The sequence below is a fragment of the Cynocephalus volans genome, chromosome 2, assembly GCF_027409185.1.
Source record: "Cynocephalus volans isolate mCynVol1 chromosome 2, mCynVol1.pri, whole genome shotgun sequence".
Lineage (NCBI taxonomy): Eukaryota > Metazoa > Chordata > Mammalia > Dermoptera > Cynocephalidae > Cynocephalus > Cynocephalus volans.
The window spans coordinates 214,620,001-214,646,231 of record NC_084461.1 but is presented as its reverse complement, the minus strand read 5'-3'; the positions used below and the strand labels follow the sequence as shown (position 1 = coordinate 214,646,231).

At 40.5% G+C, this 26,231-nt stretch overlaps 1 protein-coding gene across 1 annotated transcript in view; it reads right to left on the bottom strand.

The window, feature by feature from the left end:
• Nucleotides 1-26,231, bottom strand: part of ABCA13 (ATP binding cassette subfamily A member 13) — a 446,769-nt gene that overhangs the window by 384,179 nt on the left and 36,359 nt on the right. Inside the window, exons 4-10 of the mRNA XM_063086601.1 lie at nt 21,968-22,119; nt 20,137-20,165; nt 14,221-14,384; nt 11,582-11,712; nt 8,632-8,765; nt 4,386-4,550; nt 2,889-3,088 (exon numbers count right to left, since the gene is read on the bottom strand). Coding sequence (XP_062942671.1) covers nt 2,889-3,088; nt 4,386-4,550; nt 8,632-8,765; nt 11,582-11,712; nt 14,221-14,384; nt 20,137-20,165; nt 21,968-22,119 — 975 coding nt within the window. The remainder of the gene's footprint in view (nt 1-2,888; nt 3,089-4,385; nt 4,551-8,631; nt 8,766-11,581; nt 11,713-14,220; nt 14,385-20,136; nt 20,166-21,967; nt 22,120-26,231) is intronic.

The following is a 26,231-nucleotide window of genomic DNA, read 5'->3' as shown; positions in this document are numbered from 1 at the left end:
GAAAACATTTACTTTGGAAATTGTAGAGTTAATAAGAGGGGCCAATCAATGGACGACTGGATAGGAAAATGTGGTATACGTACACAATGGAATACTACTCTGCCATAAAAAAGAATGAAATTCTGCCACTCGCAGCACATGGATGAACTTAGAGAAAATCATGTTAAGTGAAATAAACCAGGCACAGAAAGAGAAATACCACATGTCCTCATTCATATGTGGGAGTTTAAAAAGTACACAAATAATAAAGAAAGAAAGAAACCTAGAACGATCACAATAATTCACTGAACTTTCAAAAGAAGAGAACAGAACTGAGGCCAGCAGAAGTGGGAAGGCGGGGGAGAAGGGGCTAGCAAGAAATTGGTAAAGGGCCACAAAAAATGATTATATTGTTTAATGTTGAATATACTAATTATCTTGATTTCAGCATCACACATTACACATAGGTATTGATATTCAATGCTGTACCCCACAGATACGTACAATCAATTACGTTTTAATAAAAAAATAATAAGAGGGGTTACAAAGTCTTGAAGGTATGTATGAAGAGATACCTGACACCTGTATGAGAAAATTGGTGAATCTGTAGAAGGGGAAGGAGGGAGGGAGCGGGAGTGAGTCTAGAAGGAGAGATAAGCAGATGCGGGTGGCATGGGGTGAGATGGGGCCAGTGTTTAAGATCATCCACTAAGCATGGGGCATTCTCAGCACAGGGTCTTTCTGTCAATCCTTGTAGCAGACTAATGAGGCAGGCATATTATTCCTTCTTTACAAATGAAGACAGGGTACCATCAGGCAGTCCTGTATGAAGTCTCTGGCAGACCAAGGGTCTGAAGATTAGAAACGGTCTTAGCAATCACCTAGTGATGCTATTACCAGCTGGGGAGGCTGAGGCCGAGGGAGGCTGACAGAAGGGCCAGAGCTGCACAGGTCATGGGGTTGCTTCTCACTGCGACAGCCATGGGTGGCAGTTTTGTATTATCTGTACAACAGCAGAGTCCAAATAGAAATGGGGGCTCCAAAGGCCACTTCACACAGCAAGTGGAGGCAAAGCTAGTGTCTGGGCCCTCTTCCTGACCCTGAGAGTGTGTAGAAATTATGTATGGGCACGGAAAGCTTGGGCTGTCTAAGCTTGGTACTTGGTGTGTGGTATACTCTTCAACTTCCCTAATACCTGTGCAAGCTAAGGGCCAGGTGGAACTTCCTGAGGCTTCATTACCCTGGTCTCCTGGAGAGCAGGCAGGAGCCTGAGCTAAAGTGCCAGGAGGTGTCTGAGGTTTGTAGAATAATTAAAGTGACTTAATAGGGTGTCTTATTAATATGCATTAAGAAATGGACATGTTGTTTCCCAAGCTGAGCAGCCAAAAATTTCTCAATACCCACAATGCCCTGTGCTTGCAGTTAATTTATGACAGGATGTTTTGTCCCTCCCCTGTCTAGCTCATTATTCCAAGGCATCCCTGCTGGCTCCCCATAATCATCTTCCTGTAGCTGTTACACTCTGATAAGGAACCACGCAGCTGCGTCCAGCACCAGCACCTATGCCCAGGGCATCTCGTTAGTAAAAGTTAGGAAACAGGACCTTCAAAAGCAAGATCCTGTTTCCTAACTGGGTTCCAGAAAATGTGGAAGCGTTAGAAATGTTTAGAGTTGCTATTTGTTATGTAATCATAAAAACTCAATACGGCCCTATAGAAGGTTGAATGGCCCCCCAAAGTCATTGAAGTTTAATCTCCACTGTAGCTGCTGAGTGTGGGAAATCCTCTTATGATAATTGAAAGGTGGGTCCTTAAAGAGATCATTAAGCTAATGGTTTAATGGTGGTCATGGTCATGGGTCTAAGGGCTTTAAAAGGAGAGCACATGTGACTCTCTCTCTCTCTCTCTGCTCTGCACTTTTCTGCGATGTGAGACTCCTGCATTGCTATAAAGCCACTACCAAAGAAGATCCTCACCATATGTGTTCCCCGGACTTTGGATTTCCCAGCTTTCGAAACTGGAAGCAATAAATTTCATTTTCCTACAAAGTACTCAGTTCCAGGTATTTTGTTATAAGCAACAGAAATGGGCTAATACAGACCCTATGCACCCTGACATCACCATTCCCTCTCCATGGGACACAGGGAGCAAGGGTCTGTATGGCTTTGGTTTGAAATAAACCCTTTTGAGATAATACTGAGAAAACTTTTTGTTCTCTTTTAAGGAGAGTCTTAACTTCAGCAGTGTAATGAGACTCATGAAGTTGCTACAAACTTCATCCCCTACTGAAGAAAGCAAACCAGTCTTGTAACAGAATCAATCATTTTGGTGAATAAATTTTGCTTATCTTAAAATTGAAGACACCAGGCTGGTCAGTTAGCTCAGCTGGTTAGAGCGTGGTGCTGACAAAACCAAGGTCCAGAGTCCCATTCCTGTACTGGCCAGACACGCCCCCCCCCAAAAAAAATCATAAAAAATTGAAGAAACCACAAGTTCCTCCTTTCCTGTTTCTAAAATAGTTCTGAACCTTATGTAAACACTTCAACTATACACAATTTTTAAATAAATATGAAAACAAGTAGCTCTTTATATGAAGTATCTCTAAAAATTATTCTAAAATTTTTCATTTTTAAGCAAATGCCAAAGACATAAAGCTTAAAATCCAGGAAGCTGGCACCTTCTCAAACATCTTTCTCCTATTAGACTGTTTTTAACATCTGAATAGGTATCCAGATTGCTGCAAAAAGCTCTGTCTTGGTGACAGTTGACAGTAAAAGCCTTGAACATGCCATTTGCTAACTAGGAACTTGTCCAGCTGCAGGTTTACAACACCCATTTCTAACAGTACCATCATACATTCTTTAAAATTATTGTCTAGGATGATCAGTAATAAACAGAAAGGTGCCTTACATCTTTGGAGATGTGTGGTTGTCCTCTGGGCCAGCTGCTGTGAGGCTATCATTCAAGAGGACCAGCCCAGTGTGCAAAGCTTCCACCACCTTCCACAGCTTGCTCTTGTCTTCAAACTGACCCCTGAGAGCCTCCAGACCGCGGGCCGTGCCTGTGAGTACCTTCTGAAGCAGGCTACCCTGTAGCCACTGGTCAAACACCTTCAGATTTAGAAACAAAAATATTAGTATGAATCGTAACTAATCAGAAATAATAGTATTTAGTTAAGAAATGTTAACAGACCATTGTAGACGACAGACAGCCAATTTTTAATTATTTGGCAAACCGAAATGTCTGTTAATTATCGCACTGTGATTTAATTTCTACTCAGAAATTAAAGATTACAAATTGCAACAATGGATGAATGCGACTTTTTAATCAGCCTCTTACTTCTCTCTTTCCTTCCTCCAAACATGAAAAAAAAAGAAGAGAAGGCAGTAACATAAATTTCTAAACAAATAAAATTTAAAAACTAAACTGACATGTTTAGGATAGTATAAATAAATTCACATACTTTAAAGTATATGTCATAATGACCACGTAATTACTAAATAGCATTTATGACATGAACTTGAGGGTGATGATACTAAAGCAATTAGTATTGTGGTTTATCATCAACATTACAGTGAAATAGGGAAATGCACAGTGAGCAGATATTTGTGCTAACTGAGCCTTAATTAACCATGAGCCTAAGTCACCCAGATAATGCACAGAGCAAAGCTGTCACCTGATCATTCTGATGCTGGCCATTCCAGCACCGTGCCTTGATCATTTTGGTGCCGGGTAACTTTAACACCAACAAGTGACCAACACATCTATATCGTCTTAATGATGTTTTATGTACTATTTGAGATTTTGACCTTGATTAGTGACAAAGATTAGGAAAAGAAAGTAAAAGAGGTGCATTCTTTGAGGATAAATGTGAAATGGGGAATGTACCACGCTCATAAAGCAAATGAAAAGCAGCTGCCCTGGGGGTCTCTGCTCCACAGTCTCCTAAACCTCTCTACAAAACACAAAGCTGGGAACTGGCCAGGGCCCTACGGGCCAGTGGTAACCCTATCGCTGGGTACTCTGCTCCCCCAGCCTCTCTTAACACAGACCCCAGCATCCTGTCCCATGACAGTCCCTGCCTGTGCACAGTGCTGCTCATCAAAGCCAGAGTAAAGGCACAGGCCCCATTACGCTCACAGTGCTGCAGGAGTGCCGAAGACTTGCAAGCATATGTCCCCAGAGCTGGTCAAAGAAGGCAAGGACCTTGTGTAGCAACGACAGAGCATGCACCTAGGAACCTCTTATTGCCAGGGGTATGGCTAAGCCCAGGACAGGCCGGTGATACTTGCGCTGCGGGCCTAATGATATGAGGCCAGTGGATGAATAACATGAGGAAGGAAGTGGATTTGGACACACTTCAAACTGCCCCGCTCTAGGACAGAGTGTTTGGCTGTGAGAAAGCACCTGTTTGTAGAGGCGCAGCCAGCTGACTGCACGGACAAGATAGTTTTTGGCTTCTGACCACTTGGGGTGACAGTCTCCATGGTGGTCCTCTCTCTCAGCTTCGTCCTCTGATGTGCTGGACAAGACTGAACACACCATCCTCTCCAGTGAGCTCTCTGTGGGAATCTGGCAATAATATGAAAAATGTTTAGAAGTAAAGCCTTTTTTCCTAGCACATTTCTCTTCTGAAGTAATACTATAATCCTGTTAAAGTAAAAGCTTTAACATTTGCTTGACTGAAGAAGTAACAAGTGATAAAGTGTTGCTTACAATGTCTACATGATTTACCCTGAGGGGAGACTTTTGCAGTTAAGGAAGAAAATTGATTATATTTTTCAGGATCACCTACAAGCAAGGGGACAGCTGTTTCTCCAGGACAAGGACATGGGGATAATCAAATACTGCTCATCTTCATTCTCAGGCCAAAGGCAAACATGGGCCAGCCCAGTTTAATTGATATTTTCAACTAACAAAGTTGCTTTGCTGCAAACATTTTCTTTCCTAATTACCAAAACTGGGTGATATTGGAAAAATTCAAATTGGGGTCCTGAGTCAGAAACTATTAAACATTTTGAACCAAATATCTATTTTGTACACAAGCATCCACACAGTTTCTTTACCACTGCTCTAGAAATACTTATGTTTGTGTTAGAATGAACCACATTCCCCTATTATGTAGTTTTACAATAACTGTGGTGTCATCTTTCAGAAATTCTACTGATGACTGCTATGGTCTAAATGTTTGTGTCCCCTCAAAAGCCAAATGTTGAATCCTCAGCTCCAAGGTGATGGTATTAGGAAGCTGGGCCTTTGGGAGGTGATTAGGCCACAAGGGTAAAACCCTAGTGAATGGGATTAGTGCTCTCATAAAAGAGACCCCAAAGGGACCACTTGCCCCTTTGACCATGTGAGGACACAGTAAGAAGGTGCCATCTGTGAACCAGGAAGTGAGCCTCACCAGACACCAAATTTCCAGAGCCTTGACCTTAGACTTCCAGCCTCCAGAACAATGAGAAATAAACTTCTGTTACTTAAAAGCCAACCAGTCTGCAGTATTCTGTTATAGCAGCCCAAACAGAGACAAAGACCATGGCAATGATCAAAAAGCATTAATGCCCCATTTGTTCATGGTGTGGGTTCCTTTAGGAGGATCCCAAATAAAATATTCACTGGCGACTATCAACGACACAGCGTCCCTCATGATTTTGTTCTGATTTTTTTTTAATTTAATTAAAAAATAAAATAGTCAATAAGTTCCATGTATCATGTTAGAAAGATAAAGCCCTGTCCCTACCCAAACACTCATGGTCTATGAAAGGTGGATATACAGCCACCAGGTTACAGTGGAAGGTAGAAGGAGAGGAGGCTAGAAGCTGGAGTGAGGTCTTGGGGCTCCACAGAGGGTGTGAGGTTCGTTGAATTGTTTTCTAAGTTGGCAAATGAAGGAAGGGAGAGAGGAGGACTATGCCAGTCCAGGGCCAGCATGTGCTGGGGCCCCAGGCAGGCCTGGAGAGGATGGTGTCATAAGTCAGACAGGACTTGGGGGATGACCCAGTAACACAAGCAGATGCCAGATAGTAATGGGCCTTACATGGGTAAGAAGCAGGCTAATGATACCCAAAAGATGCCCACGTCCTAACCCCCAAACCTATGAATACGTCATGCTGCATGGCAGGTAAGATTTGAAGTTGCAGATGGAATCAAGGCTGCTGATCAGCCAACCTTGAGATGGGAGATTACCCTCGATTATCCAGCAGGCCCAGTGTAACCACAAGCGTCCTGAAAACGGAGGCAGGAGGCAAAAGAGTCAGTGTCAGAGGGATGCGATGTGAGAAGAACAGGACCAGCCATCACAAGCTTTGAAGACAGAGAAGAGGCCATGAGCTTAGGAAGGCAGACAGCCTCTAGAAGCTGGAGAAGGCAAGCAAACAGTGAAGGGTACCAGGAAATGACACCCCAAAATATGCCTCTTTAGCATATAGATTGTTTTAAGCTAAAGGCATCTGAGAACCAGCAGACAAAGCTCTTTACCTCCCCTTAACTGCCTAAATATAGAGTAAAAATTTCCCCTTTTGAAAAGGAAATTTCCATTTGGACAAGTGTCTCTGTACCGGGAAGAGAGCTCCTCCCCCAGACAACTCCGATCACCTGGGAGACTCTTATCTGCATAAGGAGACAACCCTTATTCACCATACACCTCCTCTCCTCCCCTTCCATAATTTGCCTCCCCACCCAGAAGCCCCCAACCCCTTTCCTTCTGTTTAGCCTAATATGGTGTACAAGCTTCAATCATCTGGCCACCTCCTTGAACGACAGATGCTCCTCAACTTACCAAGGGGCTACATCCTGATAAACACATGGTAAGTTGAAAACATCCTAAGTCAGAAATGCACTGAACCAACACACTTACATTAACCTACAGTTGGGCAAAATCATCTCAGGCTAAGCCTATTTTATGGTATGGTGTCAATTATTTCATGTAATTCGTTGAATACTGTACTGAAAGTGAAAAATGGAATAGTTGTATGGATATGTGAAGTATGGCTTTTACTGAATGTGTATCGCTTTTGCACCAAAGTCAAAAAAACTGTTAAATGGAACCATTGTTAAGTCAGGGACTGTCTGTACATTTTTCTTTGTGAATTCCAATGTATACTGACATATTTAAAACTGGTTTTTCTCTTGTTTATCTCTCTTTTATCAGTTTAATTTGCGGGCCCCAGCCATTAAACCTAAAGGATAAAGGGAAAAGGATTTTTCCTCCCCTACAACTGTACCTCCCCTAGAGCCTCCAGAAGGAATGCAGCCCTGCAGACACTTTGACTTTGGCCTAGTGAGGCCTATTTTGGACCTATTACCTCTAGAACTGTACAATAATAAACTCAGATCAGATTGTTAAGCCACTATGGTGGTGGTAACTTGTTACAGCAGCCATAGGAGCCTCCTACATGTGGTATACAAATTCCATGGAGCTTTGTAGATACACACAGTGATATTTCCTGACCATTTTCCTTTTAATTCTAATCTCAAAATATTTACCATTCTAAGGTAAAAGATTTATATAGTTTTACTCAAACTGTATTCTGACATCATGAGAAAACAGGGTCATAAAGATGGAGAAAACCAGAGCAAAAGTCAGCCAACTTGGGTTTCATATCCCATCTACAACATCCATGAGAAACCCCAAGGGTCACAATTTCAAGTCCTACAAGAGATAGATAGTTCACAAAATTGTGAGATGGCTAATAAAATTGTGTCAGGTGGGGGACAAAATGGTATACTGTGGTGAAGCCTAAACCTGCCTGGCAGAACTGGTTTTCAAACACCAGCTAGCACATGAGTCTGCAGCTGCACCTGGCTTCAGGGCAACCACCTAAACCCCCAGACTAAGAGCACAGCTCTGCATGCAAACAGTAACCACACTTAAATGTCAAAAGGCTATCAGGGAAGACCAGGTCATGGGACCTCACAGAGAAGTGGGCCAAATCCCTATCCCCAGTGTGGACAAGACCTCAATAGGAGACAGTAGGCCTTCTCCAAACATTCATAGCTCAACCCTCCCCCAGGGGCTGCATCAGAAAAACTCTAATCCTGGAGGTAGGTGTCTGGACAAGGGGTCAGTGGGCCAAGCTCCAGGTGTGTAGCTCTTGGATCCACACCACATAAAGCAGAAGTGCTTACAAATGGGCTAGAGTGACAAAGGAAACTCTGCAGGTGAAAGATACTGCCCAGAACCTCAGAATATCAGAAGTGACCCGGGACTTGAGGGTCATCTAGTCCAATCCCTTTATTTCACCTAGTTCGGGATATGAGGCTCAACTCTGGCAACCCTCTTCTACTCCCCTAGTGACAATCATCTCTGTCTAGAAACCCCCCTACTTGTGTCTTCCCACACTCCTGCTAGGCACCCCTTCCCACCTGGACCCCCACTGCTGCTGTCTAGTCCTCAGAATCTCCCACCTGACCTGACCTGACTTCTCACCCTGCTAATTCATATTCTTTCCAAACTGCCTTTGAGTATGGGGATAAAATGACAAGCTAAGAGGAAAGGGACACTGCCATCTCCAAGGAGCTCAGATACTGGTAGGAGAACTCTTCTGTCTGGCTACCCTCTTCCATTGCCATCACCCAACCAGCCCCAGTAGAATATTCTAGAGTCATCTCAAGGAGAGACCCAAAGGTGTGAGAAGCAGCTAAGCACAGGTACCTCCTTTAGTTCAGCTGAATAATTCAGGACTTGTTCTATGTGAAGATCGTCGAAACCAAACTGGGACTGGAGATCAGACCGGACTTTCTGTGGATCCCACACCATATTCTGCAGGGACAGGTGGTATACTGACTCTGCAAAATAACAAACGACTTATACTCTCAGACGTTTTAACATTTTGACTTGTCTAAAGTAACTCAGAAAATAATGCCATTTCACTTCTAAAGGAAAAGCACATGAAGATCAAATACCAAATGGGGACCAAACAGGAAAAGAGAACAGAAGCTAATACTCAGTGGTATAATGAGTATGGTGAAATGTCACATGCTCTCTGGCATAAATGATGCCAAAGTTTCTAGAGGGTAATTTGAAAACATATTTTTAGATCTTTATAAAATTTAAATTATTGAACCCAATAATTTCACTTCCAAAAATCTATCTCAAGAAACCTACTCAGATAGCTGAATAAAAATTAACATACAACAATGTTATTGCATTGGTTTTAAACTGATTAAATATTGAAAACCAGCTAAGCATCTAACATCAGGGAAAAAAACAGGTTACAGTACATTCATAACATAAAATACTATGGAGTCTTTAAAACCATATTTCAAAATATTATCTAAAGTCATAAGAAAGTTTCCCCTAACTGAGGTAATCAAGGTATAAAACTCTAGGTACCAATATAACCCGGAAACACAATCTAGAAGTGGAACACCCAAAATATAAGTCCAAGACCCCCAAGGTTTGACAAAATCTTTGGGAGTATGGCTTAGCAGCTGCAAACATAAAAGCACATGAATTCCAAGGTGATCCTTCAACTGAAACCCAGCAACTAGATCATTTCAGATCATGATTCAACAACCATCCGCTGAGTGCCTACACTTGCCAGCCACTGTAAAACCATTCTCACATGCTCGATCTCATATTAGCCTAAAATTCATGCTGTAAGGTCTACAGAAAAGGCAAAATCATGACACTTACAAAAAAAAAAAAAAAAAAAAAGAGTCAACCCAAAGGAGACATCAGGAAAGTGTTGGAGACGGTGTGGATCCCAGCAACTCAAGATTGCTCACTTCCAGTCTAACTGTCTTGCATGGCATCTGGAGGAAAGGACTGGTTTCTGAGATTAAAACTAGCATTTATTGTATGTTGAAGAGGTAGCAGGCCCTAGGCTAAGTATTTCCTATGTCCTCCAACAATACATTCTTCAGGAAGAAGAATTTTTCTTGGAGACAAGAGAAATGGAGAGAGCTTTTAGTCACCTCCAGAAGTATGTTCTGTAATAACAGTATTCCTTAGCTCTGAATCACTGGCAAGTTGATAGAAAATTGCTTATTTTAATTACATTCTAAGCAGTAATTACATTTCCAATTGTAAGATAAGTCGATTGTTGTAATTTGGATGATGTACAAAAACTGGAGCCTCCAAATGAGTTTGTTAAAATTGAGGTCGCTGGGAAGATTTCAATGAAGCTTTTTATGTCTCTTCCACCCCACATCTGGGTTTTGTTCTTTGAGCATATAAAATAGTTCCTGCTGGAATTAACCTAATGTGAACTTGGAGTTAAACATTAATTGTCTAGCTTCCCTCTTACAGAGTGCTCAAAGAAACTTGCTCTCTGTAGGGATCTCCCTGTGCTGAGTCACATGAAACTGGAAGAACCATAAGCAACAGATGGAACTTTGGGGGATGGGGTATCATGTTGTTCCATGCAGCAGGAAGAATCTGGATATAGCTCAGGAGACTGAGGTGTTGAGAGTGAGTGTCCAGTAGGAAGACTTAAGCCCACGCTTGCTCCTGACTCCCTGGCTTGCCTGCCTCCAGTCTACTCCTCACAGCTGCTCCAGGAGTATCTTTATACAACACTTTAATTCTACTGCTCAGGTGACCATTTGTGATCTGGCCTTGGTTCTCTTTCTGGGCCACTCCTGCCAGTGCCTGCTGTGCCCCAGACACACTGAACAGCAAACACACTCAGCTCTCAGCAAGCCCTCATACTTCACGCACTGTTTCCTCTTCCTAGAAATGCTCCCTTGTCTCTTTGATGAACTCCAACTCAACCTTCAAAACTCCTCCTTAAAGATTTTCCTGAGGAAGATGCCAGATCTCTACTCTGTGGTCTTTGCTTTTTTTCCTTTATTGACATATCTCTCTCCTTAACTAAACCTGACTTCCCTGGGAGCAAGAACCATGTCATATTCAGCTTTTTATTCCCACAGCCTGGGGCAGTTTTGGCTCATAGTCATTGTTTACTAAATGAAAGAATGAATAAACAAATGGATGAATGGATGCATTGGTGAGTGGGTGGATGGATGAATAGATGGATGGAAGGATACGCAAATGGATAGGCGGATGGATGAATGAATGAATTCTAACTTCACTTTTCTCCCACTGTATTTCCCTTAGAGAAAGAGACAGAGGTAGAAAAAGAGAGGAAAGGAGGGAACTAAAAGAAAAATATTCAGGCGTAGTTGTGAATTAAAGAAACAATATTCCAGGTCAAGAAAAGAGCTACATAATTCTGCTCCCACATCTTCCATGGGTGGCTGCTTATTCTCTTAATGGGCCCTTTAAGTCCATATCAACCTGCCTCCTCTTTCTAGCCTTACTGATTTTCAAATATTTCTTCTCAATAGAAGCTTAGAGAGAGGAAGGATTAATATCAGAGAACTGGTGATAGGTCTAACCTTAGAAGACATTAATTTAAAATATCATTTTTAAGCAATGACTGAAAACTTTCAACAGTGGCAGAAAGTCAAATGCAGTTTTGAGTCCCAAATTTTCATTGTACTTCTGTCTTTTATTAACAGAAACAAGTATTCTTTTCTGCATTTGATATTTTCATTAAATCACTTCTTTGAACAGCATTTTAGCTCTATTTTAATTGTCAATAAATGTAAATAGTGAAACATTTTGAAATACAAAAATAGCTTTAAAGTTACCATACCAGTGACTGCTACTCTATGTTGCTGCAGAAATGTCAGTGCTGAAATGGTCACATTCAGTACAATTTCAGAAACCTGGGAGAAAGTGTGGTTGAGTGGCAGCCAATCTAAATCTTCTAGGGATGTTAAGGAACTAGAACCAAAACAAAACAAAAGCAGTGCAAGTTGGTATTTAGCAAAACAAGAAACATCAATTCCAGATTTACTTATGTCCCTGATACAAGATGTGGCTGGACCATTTACACATCAGCTTTCTCCATGACTTTAATGTGACCCCAACTCCCTGGACAAGGGAGAAAACGTAAGAGGTGAATCTCTCTCTTGAGATTCAAACACTTGAGAACCTTGGCCACCTTCCACTCTGCCACTGACACAGAACTGGAGCTTGGGCTGCTATGTTATCCTCAGCCACAGTTTCTCCTGCCTTACTAGGGCAGCCAAAAAACCAGCCAGCAAAATGCTGTCATCTTAGAAGAGCAAATGAACAGTCAGTGTGGCTGCTTCAAGTTCAGATGATCAGCCTAACATTTGTAGGGCAGCCTACTGGAATGCCATGTACCCTAATCTTCCACTTTGTCTTAACCCACAGATCTGAATACGTCAGGGATTCAATCAGTGGTTTTCAAACTGTTTCACAGAATGAGGGGCTAAGTCCACATGTATATGGTGTTAATTTTATTTTTTAAATATCAATATGTTATTTTATAAATAATCATACTTAAACTTGTAGATTAGAAAATATATTCAACCAAAGTAGGAATATATCTGTATTTTAGCAACACGAGACCAACACAACCATAAATTGTGTTTCCAAACAAGTTATTTTCCTATAGCTTCTCATTAAGGAAAATCTCTCATGGCATCTTTGTGTATTAAAGAATATCCCAAGATAACAAGATATATTGTTGAAAACTGGTCCTTATTGCAAATTCTTAACTCTGTGAATGCAAATTTTATCAATATTATGACGCCAAAGCAAAATAGAAAAATAAAATTTATGCTGAGGCTGATATGGTCTAACAACTGTCATCAATATTTTCTAATTTCAATTTTTGCCTCTTTCAAAATAAACTGATTGCTCTCATTGTCCATTGCTAACATATTCAGGGCTTAGGGCAAGACTACAAAGGGGGCACATCGACTATGTTCAAATACTTAAGTCATAAATCAACCTAACTACCTGTCTAAATCTGTTCCATTTTCCTAATTGACACACACACATCTTCATCGTAAGTTAGAAACCCACATTCAAATTTAGAATGTTCTGATCCTCAGAGTTGTGCACCACAACGTGGGGTCTGGGGAACACTCACCCCCGGCCTCACACCTCCCCTACTTGCTTCCCACCCTCAGCCCCTGTGCACACATGTGGTGCTCCAGCCTGCACAGCCACGCATGTCCACACCCTCCATCCACACTCCTGCTGAGGCTGCAGCTGCACCTGGGCCGCCCTTGGGCCAGAGGGTGCACACTCCCAGAGAGACCTGCCCTCAGAAGGCGGGACCAGGGAAGAGGCCTGGCAGGCTCTGTAAGTGGGCTCTGGTGACTGGAGTAGGGAATTCCAGTGTCCAAGGGAGTCAGGGGACATGGACTCTGTGGACACATCCCCTTAGCTCTATGGACTTCCTGAGCTATGAGCAGAGGCACAGCCCAGAGAAGGCCAGAGCAGGGACCTGCAAAGTACAGGGCCCAAGACAGGAGCCCCTGTCACCCTGGCCTAAGGGCAATGTGGGTGGCTCTCACAGATGGCAGATAAAGTAAGTAACAGAAATCTGAAAAGAATACAAATTTTTTCTAATAAAATACTATATTCATACAATGGGGTTACACAAAAAAATACTTAATTTTTAAAGAAAGAAGACCATGCTGATTAAAACATCGGTAATCCTCAAAGGAAAGAGGTCCTCCCAAAGGTAACCCCCAGGTAACAGCAGGGTCAGATCTGTCAGATGAGACCAATGTCCAACTCTCTGAATTATACCCACTGGACAACAGAGCTTCTCAGTTCTGGATGCTATTTTAAGCAACTGTGGCATAACTTATTACAAAATTAGTTAAAATTATTATATTCATGTCACATTTCTAATAGTGAAAAACACAGAAGCCAAAAGTCCAATGCTAAAATTACAAGTAACTTATGGTATATGGTACTTTACCAAAAGGGAATATTCTGCAGCCATTAAAAATGATCATTTGAAGACTATAGGAGCATATGAAACATTAACAATGTAATGTTTTTTGGGGGTTTTTTTGTTTTTGTCTTTTTCATGACCGGCACTCAGCCAGTGAGTGCACCGGCCATTCCTATATAGGATCCGAACCCGAGGCGGGAGCGTCGCTGTGCTCCCAGCGCTGCACTCTCTCCCAAGTGCGCCACAGGCTCGGCCCTGTAATGTTAAATTTTAAAATCAACATTTTAAAATGAGAATATGCTCTGAACAACATCACTGCATCAAAGCAAGATATGTGTACACACGGATGAGGGATGGAAATAAGGCACATGATGCTGGTCATTTCAGGGTAACAGTACTGTGGGGTTTTTTTTAAATCAAACAATTATTTGGTGATTTTTGTTTGCCATTAAAAGAATGAGGAGGAAAAAAACAAAACAACTACACTCAGTTGCATTTTTGTCACTTACTTCAAAATTGCATGGAGAAAGTGGACTACAACATGCATGCCATCTTCCCAGTGAATGTTGTTTGTACGTAGTCTTGGCAGTAAAAGTAGAAAATCCCAGACATGAGGCTGCTGGTGGAGGCTTTCTAATTTCAGTATCACATCCTCAGTTTTATTGAGATCCATCTGATAAGAAAAAATTTTCCCTCTTTAGTTTTATTAATCAATAAAGGAGAGAGAGGAACAGGACACTGGAAAGGTACAAGAACATAGACTTACTGCTGTTGGAAACTCATGCTTAATATGTCACTATGTTGAACAGACAAGATTTTAAAATTATTCTGTCAGGTTGCTTTTTTCTAATGTCTTAAAAGCATGGACAGGGGAAAGGAGGCAGAGAAGGCCCGTTTTTGTAATAAGCTATATCAATTTCTTAGATTTTTGAAGTTACACTGTCTTTGAGATAGATCCTGGATAAGAATGTAATGACCTATTCTTTACAAGTACATGACAACAGAAAAGAAACATAATTTTGTTCATTTTGATATAGGAGGTGCTCAGTTTCCCTGGATTGAGGTTTCAGGACTTGCCTCTGGGTTTCAAGCCACTCCCTGAGGTCTGAGGCCCCCTCCTCTGAGCTCTCCCCTGGAGGAAAGTTACTGTTACCAGTTAGACCTATTTTTAGCACCAACATGGAGGAAAATGAGACCACAATGGGCTGGCTTGTGCTAATCCAGTGGCAGAGAATACTCAATAGAGAGCACAGAATATTGTTGAATATGCCTGGTGCACCTGCTATGGTCTGACCAGTGAACATGCTCCAGGAAGAGATCAACTGAGCATGTGCAAGACTAAATGTTACATAACTGGGAGCCACGCCCTTAATAGAATATTCATTAGAGTAACTATAAAAGCTGAATCGCTGCCAAAGGCAGAGTTGTTGCTCACTTTCCCGGAGGCAATACTGGCTGAGGTGTGCATACCTTACTTCGTATTGAACTTACTTTCAGCAAGCAGCTGCTCACTCTGTTGAGCCAGCCTGCACTTTGTACTAACTTTAAGTATGTTTTTCTGGATTTTGTGTTAGACTTCATGTCTGTACTGAACTTACTTTTCTGTTAGACTTGGTGTGGGCCCTGCTTAGTCTCTGGAGCTATGCTACACTCTCCCTGTTGAACCTGTATTTCTTATCTGTTACATTAAACTTGTTCTCACTTTCTGCTCTGACTCTGCTCTTGAATTCTTTCCTGTGGTGGAGTCAAGAACCTGGTAAGAGGAATGGGTGGGTTAAGGTCGACTGTCGGGCTCCCTGGACCCTATCTCTGACATCAATTATATAAACATGAACAAAATTGGAATGCCTCCTATTTTGTTTTCTTTTTTTCTGTTATTACAGCTGAACCCAGGCATAACTCATACACAGTGTAAATAAATGAATATTGTACTTTCTCCACACAAAAATACATAACTTCTCTCCCACCCCTGCTACTGTCACCATCTCAAGAGAGCTGTTTTTGATGATGTAATCCATGAAATCTTAATCTGGAGGAAAGTAAATGGAAAATTACGGATAAATGGATATTTTGATGACACAGGCATAGAACAAGAAACTGCAAACCAGATTCCTTTTTTCCTCCAAGTATTGGGTAAAATAATGAGAGCCAAGGGAAAAAAGTAAAGATATTCATCCTAACAGGCAGAAAGCAGAAAAGCTTTCTCCCCAGGCAAAGATGTAGGGAAAGTGGTCACAGAATCAATTTTCATTAAAGCCATAAAGCAGCTGTTTTAAAAACCAGCTATGTAAGCAAAGCAGGAAAGGTTTGTACACCAAGGCAGTACTAAAAGGAACATAGACAAGGGCTATGTGGAGAAAACAGAAACAAAAGCCATCATTTAACTGACATCTATTTGTGCCCGACACATGGCACAAAGCCTTCCAATTTTTATAGATACCTGAGTTTTTAATGCTTCATGCTAAGAATGCTAAGAATGGCAAAGTGGGAAAATAGAAAAAAACATGGGTCTCCAGTGCCTCACACTCTCTGCGTAAAATCACACCCGGAAGCTCCACAACAACCCAACAAGAACAACCTCACATGTAAGCTCCACGGCGACTGATTCTCTTCTCTCAACCTGGTTCCCATTTTCTCAACAAAGCTGTTGTCAGCACCTGAGGGCAGGCAAGAGAGTGTGCCCAGGGTCCTAGGCAAGAAGCCGATGGCCATAGCCCACTCCACCTGGAAGCAGGCAAGAGAGAATACCTGGGGACCTAGGCAAGAAGTCAAGGGTAATAGCGCCCCCTCCAACCAGAAGCAGGCAAGAGATCACTCCCAGTATCCTAGGCAAGGAGGTAAAGGCAGTACCCACACCCAAAGGCAGGCAAGAGAGCATGCCCAGGGTCCTAGGCAAGGAGCCTAGGGCCACAGCCCCCTCCACTCAAAAGCAGGCAAGAGAGCATGCCAAAAACACCACTTCCATGTGGGTGGCCCACCACAGCCCCTGCCACAGCCACAACTGCTGAAAAAGCAGCTCAATGCTACAGCCATTGTGCAGGTGGCTTGCTGGACATTTGATTGCACTGACACAAGAAGAGTCATCAGCAGAGACCAGAAAAAAGAAGATGAGATGTCTCTCTCCTCAAAGCTCACTTCAAAGTAATAGAAGCAGCAACTGCTCTACCAGATCACCAGACACCAATGTAGACATATTAGAAATATGAAAACTCAAGAAAATATGACACTACCTGAAGAATACAGTAATTCTCAAATACCAAACCTTTTAGAGCAGGAAATCCTTGAGATGACTGAGAAGGAATTCCAAGCAACAATCTTAAAGAAACTCACTGAGATATGAGAAGACTCAGATAACATAACAAAAGGAGAAAAAATTCCAGGATATGAAGGAGAAAATTTACAAAGAGATTAATACCTTTAAAAAGAATGTAGCAGAACTCGTGGAACTGAAAGATTCACTCAGTGAAATAAAAAACACAACCAATAGCTTAAGCAGCAGGATAGAATAAGCAGACAAAAGAATTTCTGATCTTTAAGATAGTCTTTTCGAAATAATCCAGGCAGGCCAAAAAAAAAAAAAAAAAAGAATTTTAAAACATGAAGAAAATCAAAGAGAGATAGCAGACAACCTTAAGTGAACAAACATTCAAACCATGGGTGTTCCAGAAGGGGAAGAGAAAGGAAAAGGCATGGAAACCCTATTCAACAAAATCAAAACCCTTTGGAGGATCCTGGCCTCTGACACACTGCCTCCTTCTTCAACATAACTCTTACCATAATTCTCAGTGATTTTAGTATCTCCTCTGTGATCCCTGAATCACTTGTCACCTGAGCTCCTGTCATCCAATGGTATTTTCTTCTACCTGCTTGAATCACCCATTCCCATGGCCAAAATCTCGACCTTTTCATTACCAGTAACTGCAGCTTCATGCACCTCACTCTCCAACTACCAACCTCACTCCTTCCCTCCAGTTCCCCAACTCTCATGATCTCTCAGCCCTCCCAGGACCCACATTCCCTCTGCCAAAGCCTCTGTCTTGTCCTCATTGCCTTCATGTCCCTCATCAATCCTGGACAACCTTTCCCAGGAATATCCACTCAACTCTCTTCCCCTCTCGTACTTCATCAGACATTCCCCGGGCAAAAAAATCCAACCCCCATTAAATTCAACTCTCTGCCTCATCCACCCCCTCACCCACATAGCTGGTTAAAAACCACTATGATGCTGACTCTTCCCACATTAAATTCATGATCACACACCTCACATGTGCAGAGTTTAGTGTGATATTATGACTATAACATTATCTTGTACATGATTTCCCCATGCCAACTCTTCCAGACTTTTGCTCTCTTCAATCTGAGTAAAGGGTATGTAATAATTCTCTGACCTACTCTTCTACCGTTTTTTTAGTAAGTCTGAAATCATGTCAAAAGTAAAAAGTTAGGAAAACCCACAATTTAAAACAACCATAAATTCTCAAAAGGAAAAAAGAAAGGAAGGGAGGTCAAACCACTTAGAGTCATCCTGACTCCTCTCTTTTTCCTATAACCTACATCATGTTCATCAACAGGTTTACATATATCAGAACTCCACATCTCACTACTTCTATCACTAACCATGTTACTGCTCTAAACCACCATCATTTATTGCAAAGATGGGTGAGGTGATTTTCTAACTGGTCTCCCAATTCCACTCTGGCTACCATCACTCTAGTCTCAAAAAAAATGTCTAGAAAGATCCTCTGAAAACATAATTCAAGTCTTGTCATTTCTCTGCTTATATTATTCAAATGGCCATTTTACTGTAAATGAAAATCAAACAGTATAACATCAGTGTCAGAATTCTATAATAGAAAAGTCTCCTAGAATTCTTTCATCATAATAAATAGAACTGATTTCCTGTAGCCAGTTCTTCAGCCCATTGAACATGTGCCTAAATGTTTTTACAACACAATCACACTATGTATACAATGTTGTCCTCTGATTTTTATACTTGACATAATAACGTTTCATCTACCCTATTTATTATTGAATGTACTAAGTAGGCTATCAACACTTACTTACCCTACTTTTGGATATTAAATTATCCAGCATTATTAATGAACATCTTTATGTATATAGCTTTTTATTTCTTTTGCATTTATAAATAAGATAAATTGTCAGAACAACTACTGAGACAAAGGATAACAAGTTGATTTCCAAACGTTATTTATCAATTTTTTTTTTATTGTCATAAACCATATATGATTATATCAGTGGGCTACCACACCACAAGCATCGGGTGATATAATTTCCTTTTAAAAATGCTAATTTACCACTGAAAATGGTGCTTTATCTTATTTTTAAGTTTAAATTCTTCTATTATTTGTAAGACTCATATTTGTAAGAGTAAGAAAATTGTAAGAAAATTATTTGTAAGAATATGTGTAACCCATGGTATTCTCCTTTTGACCTGGTATACCAGAAAGCTCAAAATTAAAATGAGTGTCCAATATGCTTTGTTAGTGTAATTATTTAATAGATACGCTAACATTCCTGCTCCATTCCAATGCATTAGTTGGTGCATATTCTTTTACTTTTCTTCTAATGGCTTTACTGCCCTTCATTTTTTTTGAAAAGTCTAAATCCTTCTTAGAATTAGGCAGGTGTAGGCACATGTGCCACTGTTAGCACAATGTTACTGAAAATGCCTGTACAGTCAGGACCTGGTGCTGCAATATAACCAAGGGAGACTTTTCAGTATTGGCAGGATTCACACTTCAACTCGGGTTTCTCAACCTTGGCTCTACTGACACTCTGGGTCAGATAATTCCTTGTCGTGGGGGCTGTCCTGTGCATGGTAGGATGTTTAGCAGCATCTCTGGCCTCAACCAACCAGAAGCCAGTAGTGCCCTCTCCACCCTCCCCCAGCCGTGACAACCAAAAATGTGTCTAGACATTGACAAATATCCCCTGGGGGGTGAAATCATCCCTTATTGAGAACTAGTGCCTTTACCACAGGCTTTGTGCCTAAAGTGAGTCAAACGTTAGTGCCAAACACGAATCCCAGGCCAAACTTTAGATTAGATAGGCCTGAAGCCCATCTTACAAAGCCCATCTGTGGATCACCCACCCAGAACCTTGCTTGAGCAAGTTAAAACTCATCTTTTAATCCATCTCTTGGGAGAATTTAGCTCTTTCAAATCCAGCTTCTACACAATTGCTAATAAAAATGAAATTACGGGCCAGCCCGTGGCTCACTCGGGAGAGTGCGGTGCTTGTAGCACCGAGGCCACGGGTTCGGATCCTATATATGGACGGCCGGTGCGCTCACTGGCTGAGTGTGGTGCAGACAACACTGTGCTGAGTGTTTATGTAAAAACAGTGTTATAAACATAACCATATTTTTCTCAAGACTAAATTTCAAACTTCATTAAGATACTTACTGTTAAAAAGCTGGAACCATAAAAAGAATCTACAATAAAGAAGATTTAAGAGAAATTAATTCAATCATCAATCAAAAAGCATTTACTGGGTGCCTAGTTCATTCTAAAGTATAATGCAGTATCACAGAGCCCTGGCCCAAAAGACAAATACACCCAAACTGAAGAATAAACCTGAAGAAAACTGTCACTGATGATTTCCAAATCACATTAAGTAAATTCTTGGGAAAAAATTAACTGGGAAATCAAATTTCAATAATTTGCCAAAGGGTATTAGGTTATTTTATCAGTCTAATTTCACCAGGCATTGTGAATATTTGGGACAGGATAGAGAGAATGGGAAAACAAAGAAAAACAGAGAAAGAAAAAGGTTAAAAATGGAAAGAAAAGTGAAATTACAATTTTTCAGATTATTTTTGAATGACATGTACAATGAGAAATGGCTCAAATAATAATAAATTGAAAATAAAACGGAAACTTCATCTCAAAAAAAATTTAATTCTTTTAATAGCATGTTAAAAACCTCATTTGAGAAGCAAATTTTACAAAAGTAGAATGACCCCATAACAGAGCCTTTTGTTGATACATTTTGAGGGCACTGTGAAATCAGCCTTGGGGAAGGCCACAGACTGCCCTAGCCCACCCTGAACAATGGTGCCATTTTCTGTCTTAGAAGTAACTCATAATGCCACCTCCTCTGAGGAGCTCATTCTTCACTTTTCTGCCAAACTCTTCACTCCATTTTCTAGTATATACTCCATGAAGAAAAAAGAATTATATAAAAAGAAAAATATGAATTAGGTACTTAGAGTTGCCAGATTTAGCAAGTAAAAACAAAGAATTTCCAGTTAAATTTTAATTTCGAATAAAAAAATAATTTTTTTACTTTAAGTATGTAATAGTTGGGGCATACATATATTAAAGAATTATTTGTTGTTTATTTGAAATTTAAATTTAACTGAATGTTCTGTATTTTATCTGGCAACCATGGCTGGAGTAGGATTAAAAAAGAGATGGGGCAGGATCACTGTGTCCACCTGGTTATTAACGAAGCTTGCAGTAGGTGATGACTTGGTACGTGAAGAGAGGCAATTGGCTGCCCTTCTGGGAGGTAAAAACATCTCCATTTGTAAGCTGAACTCTAAGATCTAAATTCATTCTAACTTTCTCTATCATAGATTTATAAATAAACTAGAAGCCTCTTATAATGTGGATATTCTTCAAAAGGAACAGAAATTGCTTTTGCTCAGAGAATAATCTGCCCCACTGATCCATAAGATTTGTGATAAAAGCAAGCTAATTATCCAAGACCAAAATTAAAGTGTCACTCACACAGAGAAGACCAATCTAAGTATAAAAGGTGGAGGAAAGGAATCTGCTGTGTGTGTGTTTGTGTGTGTGTGTGCGTGTGTGTGTGTATGTTTGGGAAGGGTTGGGGGTAGATTTTTTTTTTTTAATAGAGGAAGAGAAAGTGAAAAGGGGAGACAGCAATAAAAGAAGAGAAGGAGAAGGAAGAGAGGAGAGAAAGTAACTGTGGAGACAAAGCCATGACAGGCTGCAGCCCTCCGGAGGTCAGAGGCAGAAGAGCCTGTGGCTTTCACAGTGTGCCTTTGAAGGGGGAGAAGAGAGAGTCCAGCCCCACACTCTGCAACCTGCCACAGGTGCCAGCCTCATCCATCAGAGAGTGCACCTTCTTCCAAGACCCATAACAAGAGCTTAGAGCAGTAAGGATTTCAGGACTTTGAAAACCCTCTGGGTTCTCACAGCCTCCACAGGGGCTCTCCCTAAGCCATGTCCAGGTAGGAGGTATCATAGTTATAAGAGATTTACTTGCCTGAAGCCTTGGATCTTTCTACCCAAAGTTTTTGTAAGTTTTTTGCCTTGTTCATCGTTTCATAAACTTCCTCAGCCAGGTCCTGTATCTCTTTTAAAAAAGTCAGGTTGTTGACCTTCTTGTGGTCAGCTGCAGATTGGGACCTAGACAAACTTTAAATAAATAAAATAAATAGCACAATGGAACTCTTTTACAAGAATAAGTTTCCTCAGCATTCTTGAGGTTCTTGATACCAAATTGTTTTCAACTAAATTTGTTCCAATGTATACTCCCAGCTACTACCCTTGAGAGCCCATTTTACTTGCCTCTCATCCAAAAACTATCATTTAAAAAGATCTTTGCAAATTTAAAATTAGGAAGCTGTTCTCATCTTTTTATTATCTGTAAAGCTCAACCAGTTTATACGTTTATTAGCCATTTCACTATTTTTTTATTTATTCAACTTATTATACAGTATGCTCATTGCAAGGTTAGGGAACAGAGCAGACACAATCTCTGCATAAGGAGGAGAGAGAGATAATTATGGGTGGAGATAAATGCTGTGAGATAAGGATGAATGGAAAAGTCTGTCATAGAGATGATGCTTATAGCAGGCCTTTGAGAGAAGACAATGTTCAGGTAAAAACTGAAAAATGAAACAGCCCAGCAATGGGAGGAACTGAGGAGTGTGTTTTCAGCAGAGAGAGCACATGCAAAGGCCCAGTGGCAGGAAGGGGCTGAAGCACAGTGTGTGTGAGGGGGGAGGATGGTGCAGGGAATGGGGAAGAGTATTATATAAACTGATGGACCAGATGACATTGAACCAGATCAGTCACAGGAAGGGCTTTGCTCAGCACCAAGAGCAGTGGGGAGTTTTGGTTTCACCAAGGATGACACGGTCTGATTTCAATTCTAAAAGAGACTTCTCTCAGTGTTCAAAAATCAATTAACATCGTCCATTACATCAACAGGCTAAAAAAGAAAAATCACATAATCATAACAATAGATGCATAAAAAGCATTTGACAAAGTCCAACACCCACTCATGATAAAAACTATGTAAATGAGGAACAGAGGACAACTTCCTCAACTTGATAAAGAATATCTACAAAAAACCTGATAGCTCACATAATACTTAATGGTGAAAACCTTAAAGCTTTCCAACTAATAAGATTTGGAATGAGGCAAGGATGTCCCCTATCACTACTCCTTTTCAGCATTATACTAGAGATGATAGCCAATGCAATAAGATAAGAAAAGGAAATAAAAAGGTATACAGATTGGGAAGGAGGAAATAAACCAGCTTTGTTCACAGATGACATGAATGTCTACGCAGAAAATTGACAAGACAAAAAAAAAAATTTAAAAATTAAAAAAAAAAAACCTCCTGGAACAGGTAAGCATTTATAACAAGCTTGCAGGACACAAGGTTAAAATTGCTTTTGTAAATGCCAGCATTGAACACTTGGAATTTGAATTTAAAAGAGCCTTCTGGCTGCAGGGTCAAGAAAGGATCCAGGAAGACAAGAGTGGAAAAGGGGTTACCAGTTAAAAGGAGGTTTGGGAGAAAGAAGGAAGCAGACAGATTCAAGGTCCACTTTGGAAATGAACTGAGAGGTCCTTTAATGAATTGGATGTGGGGTATATTAATTATGTCTCTTATTTTCTGTATTTCTGATGCTGTGGTCTCTTGGTGACTTGCTGGTCCTGGAGGAACAGCACTTCCTAGAGTTAACCAGTTCCTAGAGACAGTAAACAACTCACCAGACAGTCACCTCCAAGTCCGCATGTCTTACCACACCTGATTAAAACAAGAGCCTTAGAGACAAGGAGTCAAGGAGGACTTCCAGGGTACCAGAATGACTAAGCTGTAGATGGTGGCTTCTCCTTATGAGGAGAACAGCTGTGCAGGGTGGAAATACAGGCATTGGTGAGACTTAAATTTGCAATTCTCACTGGACACCCAGGGAGAAAAGCCAGAGAGCCCTTTTTACATGAGTCCAGGGTTCAGAAGGGCAGGCTTCACTGCACTGGATATTTAAGGCCTTTATCCATTTTCCCATTGGGATGTCTACTATCATCTTCATTTATGTGTATGATTTACTTATGTTTTAAATATACTGCCTCTTTATCACTTCTGTAATAAATATTTTAAACACTTTTCTATTTGCCTTTAATTTTATGTTAGCTTTGAGTAATTTTACTCCTTGAAGACAATAACAGACATAAAACGTGAAATAAATAATGTCTATAAGAGTGATAATGAGCAGAGAAAACTACCAGATATAAATTTCTAAATATAGGAGAATAATTAAATGAATAACAGCATATGTTTTTTAAAGGATTTCTTTCGCTTATAAAAACGGGGCTTCTGGAAATTGATTTGCACAGAGGTGGTCAGACTTGAATGTACTGACAGACCACCTAGGAAACCTGTTAAAAATACTGACTCTTGGGTGCCACCTCACAGTGGCTTCCACTCTCTGGGTCTAGAGGCTGGCCCAGGAATCTGCATTTTAACCTACACCTCCTAGCAATTCTGACACAGAATTGCTATAGACTAACATAATGTTGTGGGAAAATGCAGACTCTGTAATTTTGACTAGAAAATGATGATAAAGTTGCCATATTTTCTTAATTTTATAAATATTAAGGGTTGAAAAAATTTTTTTACTAGTAAAAAAGAGAAAACATTCTCATGACCTTGGAAATCAGCACTGTGTACCCGGTCTACATTTAATCTCAAATTCAATGGGAATTTATTTCACTCAGTAAGAAACTACTAATTTGAAATAAAGTAGAAAATTTGTCACAAGTTACTAGAAGCTGGTAAAAGTAACTAAGTGTCTAAATTTAGTATGCAAAAGGAAAAAGAAATATGTAAGATTGGGGGGAAATTTTCCTGATTAGAAATTATAGAACCTTTCAGTTTTTTTAATCCCATGCCTTTATTTTATAAATTAGAGAACACTGTGAAAATGAATTAACAGTTGTCAACATATAAATCTACCATGAAATAATAACAAAGCTTGCATGACCAAGAATTACAGCAAAATATCTTCCACAAATATTGTCACTTAATCTCACATCCTGTAATGAAGTTGGAGCAGTTTCAACAAACATTTATTGATGAGCAAAATAAATTCAATGATTTTCAGGTCACAGTCCATTTAGAAATGAAGAAATAATGCCCAGAGAATCAAAGTCAATTTGCTAAAAGAAGTGGACTGTTGCAGCAAAGCCACGTCTGGAGCCCAGAGAACCAAGCACTGGTTCCGTGACCTCCTGCAACAGGCAGCTGTTTCAGAAATTTCACCTTTTAAAGGGTGGCCTTCAATTCAGTGGGTCAGAATTCCAAAAGCACAACAATGAATCAGTTACTACTTTTCTGTCAAGGCCTCGTATTAAAAGCTAAAAATGACCTCTGAAAGCTGTGAACCATGATCCAAGTTCCCCAGCTCACCCGAACATGAGACTTTCCTACAAAACTATAGAATTATCAGATTATAGAGAGTGATGTAATTCAAGATGAGTTTCCCTTGTAATAATGAAATGGTTTATGTTCTTTTTCTAATTATTACTTCAAGAGCACTTCAATTTGTCCTCCAGAACAGATTATGAAATCATTAACAAGAGAAATGTTTATAGCAGAAAAAAAACATAGAAAATCCTTAATTCAGTTTTAATTCGTGCACATGCGCCTGTGTGTGTCAGTGTGTGTGTAAGAGAGTGAGAGAGAGAGGGAGATAGAGAGACTTCCAGAGCACCAGGGAAATCCTAGCACTATAATAGGATATGGGTGAGAGCAACTTCCTCCTTCCTGAATCCAGTTCTTTATTTAGACTTTTATCATGTATGCTTGACCTTCTCAGGGTAGAAAAGAACTGTAAACGGATGGGGGTGGGGGAAACAGAGAAGGTCAGAATGAGGGAGGAAAAGGAAAGTCCACTTAGCAGAGGTAACTGAATTTCTTTCTCAGCCCTCAAACCAGCACTAAGAATCACCCCTTGAAGGGCTAGGACCCAAATGTTGATTCTAGAGACACCCATGAAGTTCCATGAAGGACCTCAGGATGCCACAAGTGGGAGGTGCCTTGGAAATCATCCCTCAGGCTGATCCCTCAGTTTGCCGATGAGGAAACTGAGACCCAAAGAGGGTGTCACTGGAGTCAACATATTTTTCAAGGAGTGTCACCCTTGGAAAAGCATCTTTAAAATAAGATCATAATATTACCCACCTAACAGGTTTTGTGTGAGGATCAGCCAGCACCCAGCTCCCTGTAAATG